General features: G+C 45.4%; 1 protein-coding gene across 3 annotated transcripts in view; it reads right to left on the bottom strand.

Annotated features, from left to right (window-relative positions):
• Positions 1 to 1,906: 1,906 nt before the first annotated feature.
• clec16a (C-type lectin domain containing 16A) overlaps positions 1,907 to 11,565 on the bottom strand; it is a 51,012-nt gene continuing 41,353 nt past the window's right edge. For all 3 annotated transcript variants that reach the window (XM_023292381.3, XM_055004996.1, XM_055004997.1), the window contains exons 22-24: positions 11,152 to 11,266; positions 7,144 to 7,166; positions 1,907 to 4,900 (exon numbers count right to left, since the gene is read on the bottom strand). In XM_023292381.3, the coding sequence (XP_023148149.1) occupies positions 4,305 to 4,900; positions 7,144 to 7,166; positions 11,152 to 11,266 (734 nt within the window). In that variant the 3' untranslated portion in view covers positions 1,907 to 4,304. The remainder of the gene's footprint in view (positions 4,901 to 7,143; positions 7,167 to 11,151; positions 11,267 to 11,565) is intronic.

Genomic DNA, 11,565 nt, shown 5'->3' with positions numbered 1-11,565 from the left:
TCAGCTGCGACTTTCAGATGGTTGGAATTTGGGGTGAACAACATGAAAGCATGGATCCATCCTGCCTTCTATCAACGGTTCAGGCTGCTGCTGGTGGTGCTGTTTGGGATATTTCCTTGGCACCCTTTGGGCCCCTTAGTACCAACTGAGCATTGTTTAGACGCCACAGCCTACCTGAGTATTTTTGCTGACTATGTCCATCCCTTTATGATCATAGTGTACCCATCATCTGTTGGCTACTTCCAGCAGGATAATGCACCATGTCACAAAGCCCAAATCATCTGGTTACTTGAACATGGCAATGAGTTCACTGTACTCCAAGGACCTCCACAGTCACCAGGCCTCAATCCTATAGAACCTTTGGGATGTGGTAGATCGGGAGATTGGCATCATAGATGTGCAGCTGACAAATATGCAGCAACTATGTGATGCTATCATGTCAGTATGGACAAAAATCTCTGAGGAATGTTTCCAACACCTTGTTGAAAGCATGCCACGAAGAACTAAGGCAGTTCTGAAGGCAAAAGGGGGTCCAACGTTTTACTAGCAAGGTGTACCAAATAAAGTGACCACTGAGTGTAGATTGACTGATAAATTGAGAGTTCAGCTCCCTCTTCACAATGTACTTCAAGAAGATCCTGAGATACTTAATCGTCACTCCTAACCCAGAGGGAGCAATCCACTGGTTTCAGGCCTGAGGCTTGGAGATGCTGACTCACATCCTGGACAGTTTACACTCACAATCAGTGTGAATGGAAGGTCAGGGTGTGATGAAACCAACAAAAATACTGGTTGCCCTCTTCACCCCACCTCTGGATACAGGAAATAGGGCCGTTACAATTGTGCTGCATAATATACAGATTTCTAAAGTACTGGAAAGCCCCAGACACACCAAAATGTTTAATTTATTCTGTTCTTAAAAGTAATCTCAATTGCAATAACAAGTATTGGTGACAAAAGCAGCAATTAAACAGATGCCTGTTACTAATGTTTGATCAGCCAGCTCGTGGAACATCATCTAGATTTAAGAAACTCATCACAGATCACAACACTCAACACCAACGCTGGCAAACACATTTGCAAGAAGAAATCTTCAAATCTGTCTGACATCTGAACTTCGATAATGCTGTGACTGTGGTTTAGTACACAGAAAACACACACACACACACACACACACACACACACACACACACAGTATCGCTGCAGTACCAGGAACCAATTCATGTTTACGCACACACCAGTCGACTTCCCTGAAGAGAGGAACCGCGATAAGTGACACGTATAGACCGCAAGCAGGCTGGGGGCTCCTACAACCGCTGCAGGAACATTACACAGAGGCAGAAATTATAAAGGCAAAGTTCTAATCCTCCAACAGGATCTTTAACACATGCATGCAAGTCAGATTAGAAGTTTTTTTTTTTTAGTTTCAAGCACAAGTTAACGTGGTTGTAAAATTGTGGAGGAGAAAGTAACTCAGTTTCCCTTCGCAGAAATAGACAGATCTTGATGTAGTTTGTATCATCACTGATCAATTTTATAGCTTTTAGCCTCCTAAAACTTTAATACAGTTTAAAAGAGTGATTCTAAAGAAATGACAGAAATTAGATCAAACTAAATCAACATTTATGGCTGTGAAACACACATCAGACCTTAGTGGAAACCTTCATACTTACTGATGTAGTCTACAAGGGTGCTAGAGTTCCTAGGATTGGCAGTTCTTTTAATACACCTTGTGGTGTTTCTGTTCGAACTCTGAGGAGAATTTCCTGCACTGTTACTATCAGACAGTGATTCTCTGAAGAACGGGAAAAGAACCCCAAAAAAAAAAACATGTGCAACAGACACACTGAGCACAATGCCTTCCCACTTTACCTGCAAAGACAGTAAGAAGGTCCACACCGCAGGGTCACTGTTGTTAAGTAGAATAATTTATTGCGGGTCTTTATTTATTTATTCCTCTGTTTCAGTTCATTAACAATAATTACAGGTTTAAAAGCTCAAAGCATTTACAGAGCATACAAACATATTACATACACACACTACAATCAGAGGCTTAATAATGGAAGCTCGTCGTGGCACGTTTTCATAGCGATTGCCGGCGGTTGCAGGCAACTCTAGAAAATGTGCCGAGCCTCTTCAGCATGTCAGTGATCATCACTATCATTCTGTTGCTATTTACAGTAGCAAGATGGAAATACTAAGAGACGGACTCAAAAAAAGGGAGTATTGCTCTGAATTTCTCATTTATAAACTTGTTGAGGACTGTACAGAGTTAAAAATAAGAATGATCGAGCATTAAGACTTCAGCTGTGTGATGATGGCACAGAAAGAAGAAGAAGAACAGAGTGTGAGCTGGAAAGCAAAGGCAGAAGATAAGGAGAAAAAGGATTTAAAAGGAAGCGGAGATGGCAAAATGGGAGTCCGGGTGTGTTTCGTTCTAAAAATATACAAATCACGACATGAATTAAGGTTAAAATACGCCACTCCCATTCAAATGGATCAAACACTGCTGTTAGGAGAGATAAGTCCTCCGTTACATTCATCTCTCCCTTGGTTAGCTCTTAAGATTATTGCAGTAGTAAAGCTTCATTCATCTGATTAAAGGAGGAGGAGAAGGAGGGGTCTGCCCCTCGACACTGACCTCGGAGCAGCAGCTGGTTTCTGAAAAATTGAAAGAAATTTAAATGTTTGCGTCTTTTTTTGGAGTTATTTGAGTATTTCCAGGTTTTAAACACAGCTGGTAGATGACAATACAATCAAAACACTACAGCATTAATTAACCTTCGAATTTGCTCTCTTGGGAAACCTGTATTTTTAAAAGGTTTTTCGGCATTATAGAAAATATGCTTCGTGGGGTGTTAAATTTAACTGAGCCATTATGTCAGCATCTCAGGGGCAACCAGCAGATACATTCAACCCAAGTGTTGTTCTGGTGATGAGCAGACCTGAAGATCTCATTTCAAATGGTTTCTTATAAATCTTAACACATCTAACATTACTAACATACCGACTAATATGCTGCAGAATTCTTTGAACTTAACTCACACAAAATTAACTTTTCCCATTGTCTTCTAAATATATCAAACAATACTTAGATTCTTACTTAGTAACCTGTGTAGCTACAGACTGAAAGACCAAAAGAATGAATCACTGCATGAATCGACCACTACTATCCATTATGTGTAAATACTACGTCACAAATTCAGCAGCATTCGTTCCATTAATAGCTTTCACATCCTGTCTTTTGTTAGTCATGCTGCCAATTGTTGATTCGTTCTATGAATGGGAACAAATTGCTGCTATCTAATCAATGCAGGCCATAAACTATGCACTCAGAAGGAATAAGTGCTGGCAGATGAATGAAGAAGAAAAGCCACCTGACTGAAGTCAAAGTTGTTGTAGTTTCTGTTGCACATTTAAAAAAAATGCTTTGTCACAAACCACTCAAGCACCTCGTCGCTTCAACTTCCCTCAACAGTCAGAAAGCCGCCTTCATGTTTTATCCCAAGATCCAAATGTTTGCTAGAAGCTTTAAAAAAAAAAAAGATGAGGTGGGAGCTACGACGTCGTGTTATCATCAAATTAATGTTTACAGTTTGAGACCTGCTGCCTCAACGCCAATCCGGTGGATTCTTCTATGAATTTTCCGACAAGTAAACGGGGAACAATTACTTCACATGTGGAACAATAAGAACTAAAGCAAGTGAAGAAACACACACACACACACCTGCCCAACAGAAGCTGAAAGTGGCAGAAACTGATCTGACATGCAGCGGTGACAAGGCAAGTGCAACTGACTGTGTGTGTGCTGTATGTACACCATGAGTGTTGTTTAGCATAGTAGTGATCACCACTGCTTAACAGTAGTAGTAGTTCTGCTGTGTGAACATAAGACACAAAAATAGTTCTTTGAAAAGTGTTTGAACAGCTCACAGCAGTGGCGTGTTGGTGTATGTGTGTTTGAGCTGATACACAATCGATTAGAACGAGTAAAAAACGTTGCTGGTTGCGTGCCTCGACACACACGGGCTTAAAAACGCGACCCGACACACTTGAATGCACAGAAAGCCAAATGTGCTTTGAGCTCTGCTTGAGTTCGACCAGTGCCTGTTTCGTCCTCTATTCTCTCAGAGTCTTTCTTCATGTGCAAACACAAATGTTGAGATGCCTCCGAAAGCCTCTTAGACTACTCGCATCACACACTACATTGGAAATATTCTGCAGCCAGGCTAGATGGCTTATCTATCACACTTTACTGTTCTCTGTGTGTGAGGGAGACAAGTGCATGAATCTGAACGTGTTTCTTAATCCAGCTCCGGTGAGTCTGGTGTTTCATTCTCTAGCTCTGCTTCTTCTGTCTTCTCTGCAGACTCTGCAGCTGTCGTGTCGTCCGATTCTTGCGGTACGTTTCCGTCGGCCTCTTGAGGTACGACTTCGTCTTCTGCTCCCTCTGGAGCCTCATCGGTAGGTGTGATCAGCTCGGTCGTCTCAGTGGTTTCTTCTTTTACGGTTGCGTCCGTTTCCGTCTCATCCATCGGCGATCCATCCTCATCCCTCGGCTCCTCTTCTTCTCTTCCATCTTCTTCCTCCTGCTCCTCTGTGATGGAGGCGTCTGGTCTCTGGAGGGAGCTGCTCGCAAGGATGTGTCCGGTGCAGGGGTGCAGGTGAGGCGAGTCGGCTGGAGGCAGCAGGGTCAGCGACTCCACGCTCAGGGCGTCAGCGTTGCTGTCGGTCAGGAGGGAGATGGTGGGCTGGGAGGCCGGGGTGAGGCTCGGGGCCAGGGCCGGAGCTGGGACTGGAGTTGAGGGAATAGAGGACCCTAACGTTACTTCTCCAGCACCTCCTTCACCTTCTCCGCCCGAAGACGAGGGCGGGGTGTGCTCCAGGAACGTACCATCATCTAGGGAAAGGTAGAGGAGAGAGTGAGGCAGCTGGACCCTGAAGTTATACGGCTATGCCTTAGTTTTCTGCAACAAAGACTGGTAAAAGTAATTTTTCTACTTTTCTGCTGCGTTATTATCCCAGAGAGGTAGACAATGGAGCTTGTAATTAAATATAAAGTGACATATTAAAAGGTACCATCATAGGCAACTAAAGTGGGAATAAAGTTAAACATATGAGCAAAAACTTCCAAACTGAGCAGAAAATTTAAAGGAGAACTCTGGTTTATTTCATCCTGTTGTATGCCCTATTAAAGTGGTGACTGTGGCTCAGTGTCAGGCTAACATTCCACTCTTTATTTGCTCTCAGCCAGTAAATACTGTTCACAAGCAGTCTTGTTTCGCTCTTCATTTCCCTAAATCTCACCAGCAGAAGTGAAGAATGCAAAATTAACATTATCCACAGAACCACAATATCCACATTAATGGGAAATATTCCAGGTTGAAATAAACTGGAATTCTCTTCTAACTTCAGAAGATCCTTCACCTAGAACACAAGTCACGATATGGAATGATACACAACCAATGGGAACCCAGAACCTGTGAGGATTTGTGTCAAACAAGAGAATTTAATGTGGTAAGTGGTAATGTCGTGCCGCAAATAGATATGAAGAAACAGGAATGTGGACAGCAAAGTAACACAGCACAGTGTGTTCACAGAGTGCCTCTTTGTTTTCATTTTTTAGAGTGTACAGAGGTAGGTAGCTGATCCCTTCTGATAAGCTTAAGCCTGTTTTTAAGTCTGTCAATAGAGCACAAAGGACTGAAGAGCAAGAAAAAGGTACAGGGTGGAAACAGCACACGGGAATGTGATATAAGTAGAAACAGATCTAATAGAGTAAAAGCGTAACTATGGACTAATCTGTAAACTACTAACACAATCATGCTTACATTGTAAGAGTGTGAGGGTACAGTTTTGGAAAAAAAAATAAAAAGCTATTTTATTGATTGAAGGCAAGACAAAATGTGAACTAAAGTAAAATCATCCAGACCTTTCTTACTAGTGGGGCACAAGATTTTGGGTTCATTTACAAAAAAAATTCTCCTGAAAGTGGAAATGCAGAATGCAGCTTTTTGTGAAGAGCTGTTCTTGAAGCCATTCAAGTGGATGTATGTTTTCAACTAGAGAATCTGAGCAGATAAAATACTTTAGGTGGAACATACTCATGAGCTTTCTTAGCAAAGTTGTAGCAAACCACGCAACATTCAATCACATAACTGAATAAATGAAACGGGTAAATTCCTAAAAACATAAGCCACTCTCATCTTCTATCAACCCAGCCTTACTAAACTCTCATCACTCCCAGTGCTCTGCTATTCTGTTCAGCTTGGTTCACTTTCTCTTTCAGCCCTGTTAACCTCTGACTGACTGCACTCATTTTTTCTTGCTCAACAGTCCAGCAACCTCTCCCCAGCATGTTTGTCTTGGTAACTTTTCTTTTTCCTTATTTATAGTTGCTCTCTAAGTATGAAGTGACCCACTGATGTCTTTGTTCACAGTCTGTTGCTTGGCATCATACGTGAGACAGTATCTCTCATACAGAACACCTGGAAAGTGGTCGAACTTGGCAAGTATTTTAGGATATACAGGAATTAGCAGCTAATTACAAAGTAAAAGGAATTTTTTTCTATTCCTGCTTCGAGATCTAACTTTCATGAGAACGAACTTCGTTTCATTTTAAGGAAAACTCTCACACTGCTTGGTGCGCCACCCTCAAGTATCTGCAGCAGGGACCTACTGAGGAGCAGTGTAGCCCTGTAACTAGTTGAACAGGTTCTCTGAAGGGAACAGTGTGTTTATTTACCTTCTCATATGGACGATGTATAGACAGTGGACACTGTGACAGAGGTTAACACTCTGTGTTTGTCACAGTAATGCAACCCTGTGAACTGCTGTGGTTTTCGTGGTTTGTGTATTTACAGTGTACATATATGAGATATACGAAATGTGAAAAGGAGGTATGTGTTCTTTACAGTGCAGATATATTTTGTGAGAGCTCCCTGACAGTTTCCCAAATGTTACTCTGTTATGAATTATTTTCACCTTGTCGGCAGGATTTACTCTCCTAAAATTTATGATTCTCTATAGTATTAGTACAGTATGTGCTTCTTTACATGTGTGTATATTTCTACAGTAACTATGACATACTGTTCACCTGTGTGTGTGTGTGTGTGTGTGTGTGTGTGTGTGTGTGTGCTCTACCTGTAGGGCTCTGTGCCGATATAATAATAATAATAATAAATTTTATTTATAAAGCGCTTTTCCAAAAGCTCAAAGACGCTGTACATAAAATACAATAAGATAGAACAAAACAGATAATTAAAATCAGTAGATAGTAAACAAGTTCAAGATAAAATACAGAATCACTTAAGGAAAGCAGATCTAAAAAGGTGAGTCTTTAAAAGGGATTTAAATGTGGTGAGGTTGGTGCAGTCACGGAGGGCATGGGGGAGTGAGTTCCAGAGTGTGGGGGCGGCAATGGCGAAGGCTCTGTCCCCCCAATGTCGCCGGCTGGTCCTGTGCGGGATGGAAAGGAGGTTTGTGTGGGAGGAACGGAGATTCCTGGGGGGGGTGTAGGGGAGGAGCAAATCGGTAAGGTAAGAGGGGGCTAGATTATGGATGGACTTGAAGGTGAGGAGAAGCAGTTTGTACTGGATGCGGTGTGAAATGGGGAGCCAATGGAGGTTCCGCAGGACGGGTGTGATATGGTCGTGAGAACAGGTTCGGGTGAGGAGTCGGGCAGCAGAGTTTTGAATGAGTTGAAGTTTATTGAGAACTTTGGAGGTGGAGCCGAAGAGAACGCTATTGCAGTAGTCAAGGCGGGAAGTGACGAAGGCATGAATGAGGGTTTCAGCGGCTGAGAAGGAGAGGAAGGGGCGGAGACGGGCGACGTTGCGGAGATGGAAATAGGCAGTTTTGGTGATCTGATTAATGTGGGGTTCAAAAGTGAGGTTGCTGTCAAATATCACACCGAGGTTGCGGATGTGAGCAGAAGGAGATAGGGTGGTGTTATCAATGGTAATGGGGGGGTGGGGAAATGGTGTGAGTGATTTAGGTCCGATAAGGATGAGATCAGTCTTGTCACAGTTTAGCAGGAGAAAATTTTTCCTCATCCAGGATTTAATGTCGGCCAGGCAGCTGGAGAGAGAGGGGAGGGTGGTGGTGGCGGTGGTGTTGGTGGAGATGTAGAGTTGGATATCGTCGGCGTAGCAATGGAAGTGTAGGTTGTGGCGGCGGATGATGTTGCCGAGGGGGAGGAGGTACAGGATAAAGAGGAGGGGGCCAAGTACTGATCCTTGAGGGACACCATGGGACAGGGGGGCGGTGGGTGATGTGCAGTTGTTGACCTTGATGAATTGTTGTCGATTAGTGAGATATGATGTGAACCAGGTGAGGGCGGTGCCGGTGATGTTAATGGAGGATTGAAGGCGGGACAGGAGGATGGAGTGATTGATTGTGTCAAATGCTGCAGAGAGGTCGAGAAGAATGAGGATGGTGACTTGTCCAGAGTCTGAGGAGAGGAGGAGATCATTGGTGACCTTGAGGAGAGCAGTTTCAGTGCTGTGATGAGAGCGGAATCCGGATTGAAAGGTTTCATACAGGTTGTTGGAGGTGAGGTGAGTTTTCAACTGGGCAGCGACGACACGTTCTAATGTTTTGGATATGAAGGGGAGATTGGAGATGGGCCGGAAGTTGTGAGGGGAGGTTGGATCCAAACCAGGTTTTTTGAGGATGGGGGAGACAGAGGCGAGCTTGAGGGGTGAGGGGACACAGCCAGTACTGAGGGAAGTGTTGATGATGTTAGAGATGAGGGGGGCGATAACAGGGAGGCAGTTTTTGAGGAGGGCAGTGGGGATGGGGTCCAGGCAGGATGTGGAGTTTTTAGTTCCAGTGATGAATTTGGGCAGGTCCAGGGGGGAAACGGGCGAGAAGTGGGCCAGGGGGGGAAAGTTCAGAGGGTTTGGTGGAGGAGAGGGGGGATCAAGTGAAGTGGGAGAGGTGACAAGGCTGCTGTGGATGGAGATGATTTTGTTATGAAAAAAAGAGAGGAATAGGTTGCATTTGTCAGTGGTGAACGAGTTTGAGACTGTGTCCGGGGGGGCAAGGAGTTTATTGACAGTTGAGAAGAGGGATTTGGGGTTGTTGGAGCTGGTATTGATCAGGTCAGAGTAGAAAGTGGACCGTGCAGATTTCAGGGCGTCTTTGTATTGTTGGAGGAAGTCGGAGTAGGCTTGGCGGTGAACTGTCAGGTTTGTTTTCTTGACAAGACGTTCTAGCTGTCGTTTATGGGCTTTCATGAGGTGGAGTTCAGGGGTGTACCATGGAGCAGAGTGGGAGAAAGTAACTAATTTGGATTTGAGGGGAGCAAGCTGATCAAGACAGGAAGAGAGAGTATGATTGTAGTGGTTGATGAGGTCAGTGGGGTTATTGATTGACGGGGGAGGGGAGACGGACAATGCAGTGGTCAGTGAGGCGGAGAATACAGAGGGGGAGAGTGATCTGGTGTTTCTAAAAAAGATTGTCCGTTTTTCCTTGGGCAGGGGGGTGGGGAGGCTGATGTCCATAGTTATTGCTAGGTGGTCAGAGATGGAGAGATGACAGCTGGAGATATTTAGGACTGTAAGACCAGAGGAGCAAACCAGATCGAGGATGTGTCCATGGTTGTGGGTGGGGAAATTGACATGCTGGGTGAGGTTGAGTGATTGTAGGAGATCTAGGAAGTCAGAGGCAGATTTACTGTGAAGGTTGTCCATGTGAAAGTTGAAGTCACCAAGGATGAGGACTGACGGAGATGTAGCTAATAGCTGGGTGGCAAAGTGGGAAAAGTCAGGGAGAAATGAGGGGTTTGGTTTAGGTGGGCGGTAAATGATAGCAGTGACCATTGGGGTGGGACCGGGTGATTTAAAAACAAGGTGTTCAAAGGAGGGGGAGGCAGGGATGGAAAGTGGGATGGTTGTGAAGACCTGTTTGTGGATGACTGCGATGCCGCCTCCTCGACCTTCTGGGCGGGGTGAGTTGAGGTACGTGTATCCGGAGGGGGTGGCTTGGTTGAGTGGGTAGAAGTCCAGTGGTTTGTGCCATGTTTCGGTTAGACAGAGGAAGTCCAGTTTATTGTCCAGGATGAATAATTGTAGAATGGGGCCTTTGCTGGTGACGGAGCGGGTGTTGAAGAGGGCAAAGTTCAGGTGAAGTGTGGATGTGTGATTAGGGGAGGGCTTCTGGGGACAAGGCTGTGAGGTCCGTGGAAGTGGGCGAAGGTTAGCAAAATGGCAGTTTCTGAGGGAGGGCTGCCGAGGTTGTCTGAAGCTGATGATGGTGGGGATTTGGCAGCTTGTTGAATTCTGGTACTGCGGGGGTGACGGGCAAGGGGAGCCAGAGGGGGGAGGCAGTGGGTGTGCTGGAGGGGAAAATGGGGGGAGTTCCAGGTGGGGACAGAGGGGGGCGCTGTAGCTGGGAGGCGGTTCAGTGGAGCGTGAAGAAGAGATGGATGTAAACACTGGCACTAGTCAGTCTGAAGTGTGGACGGTGTATTGGATATTTGAGATTAAAAGTGATCTGCCGGACCTGTTTGGATGGATGCCATCACTGTTAAAGTATTCTGGCCTGTTCCAGAAACAGTTAAAATTGTCAATAAAGTTAATTCTGCTGGCACGGCAGAACGAGCTAATCCAGGTGTTCAGGCTGAGCAGTCTGCTGAAGCGCTCAGAGTTGTTGTTTACCGTTGGTAGGGGCCCGCTAATAAAAATAGACTTTCCGCAGTCTTTCAGTAAGTCCGTCAGATTTAGAAAATCACGTTTTGTCTGCTCAGACTGGGGGCGCGCTGTGTCGTTGCAGCCGACGTGAAGGATAATGCGGTGTACAGAGGAGGGGAGTGAGCGGAGAACGGAAGGAATTTTAACAGCGATGTCTGCAGCTGTAGCACCGGGGAATGACAGTGTGATAGCGTTAAAGAACCTGATGCCTCTCATGATACTGTCGCCAATGATGAGCGTAGAGGGGGCGAAGAGTGGGGCAAGTGGTGGACGGGAGGTTGTGAACTTACGGGAGAGGTGGCGTGGAGGGCTTCCGGCTGAGGTTGCGTCGGGGCTGGTGTGCAGAGGAGCCGCCGCGGGTGCTAGCTGTCCCTGTGGCTCGGTGTCGGTAAGGGTGGAGGTGATGGTGGAGCGATGGAAACGCGGCGATGAGGAGATGGAAACGCGGCGATGAGGAGTGCTTGCAGTGACAGAGTCACATCTTCCTGTGCTCCCACTCCCACTGGAGGGAGGCGAGGGGGAGGAGAGGGGTGAGGGACTGTGCTGTGGCATGCAGTGAGCCACCGCAAAACCTGAGGACGGTGCAACAAAGACACACACACACAAACACGCACACACTGGATGTGTTACAGCTGCTAGCATAATGTATAACATGACGGTTCCTAACAAAGTTTTGGGGTTCGCTGTCTGTCATGTGAAGGAGTACAGATGATCCCTGCAGAAAAGCACTTGAAAAATGAGCTTTCCTTGTCTTTTTATTTCTATAACTTAAAAACAGGAACAAATTAAACAGTGATTGTGCAACAGCTGAGACGGTACTTAGTAACCCTCCTGTTGTGGATGTCCCTGCTTGCCCATAGAAGGCTTCCTA

The sequence above is a fragment of the Amphiprion ocellaris genome, chromosome 19, assembly GCF_022539595.1.
Source record: "Amphiprion ocellaris isolate individual 3 ecotype Okinawa chromosome 19, ASM2253959v1, whole genome shotgun sequence".
Taxonomy (NCBI): domain Eukaryota; kingdom Metazoa; phylum Chordata; class Actinopteri; family Pomacentridae; genus Amphiprion; species Amphiprion ocellaris.
This window is presented reverse-complemented; position numbering and strand designations above follow the sequence as displayed.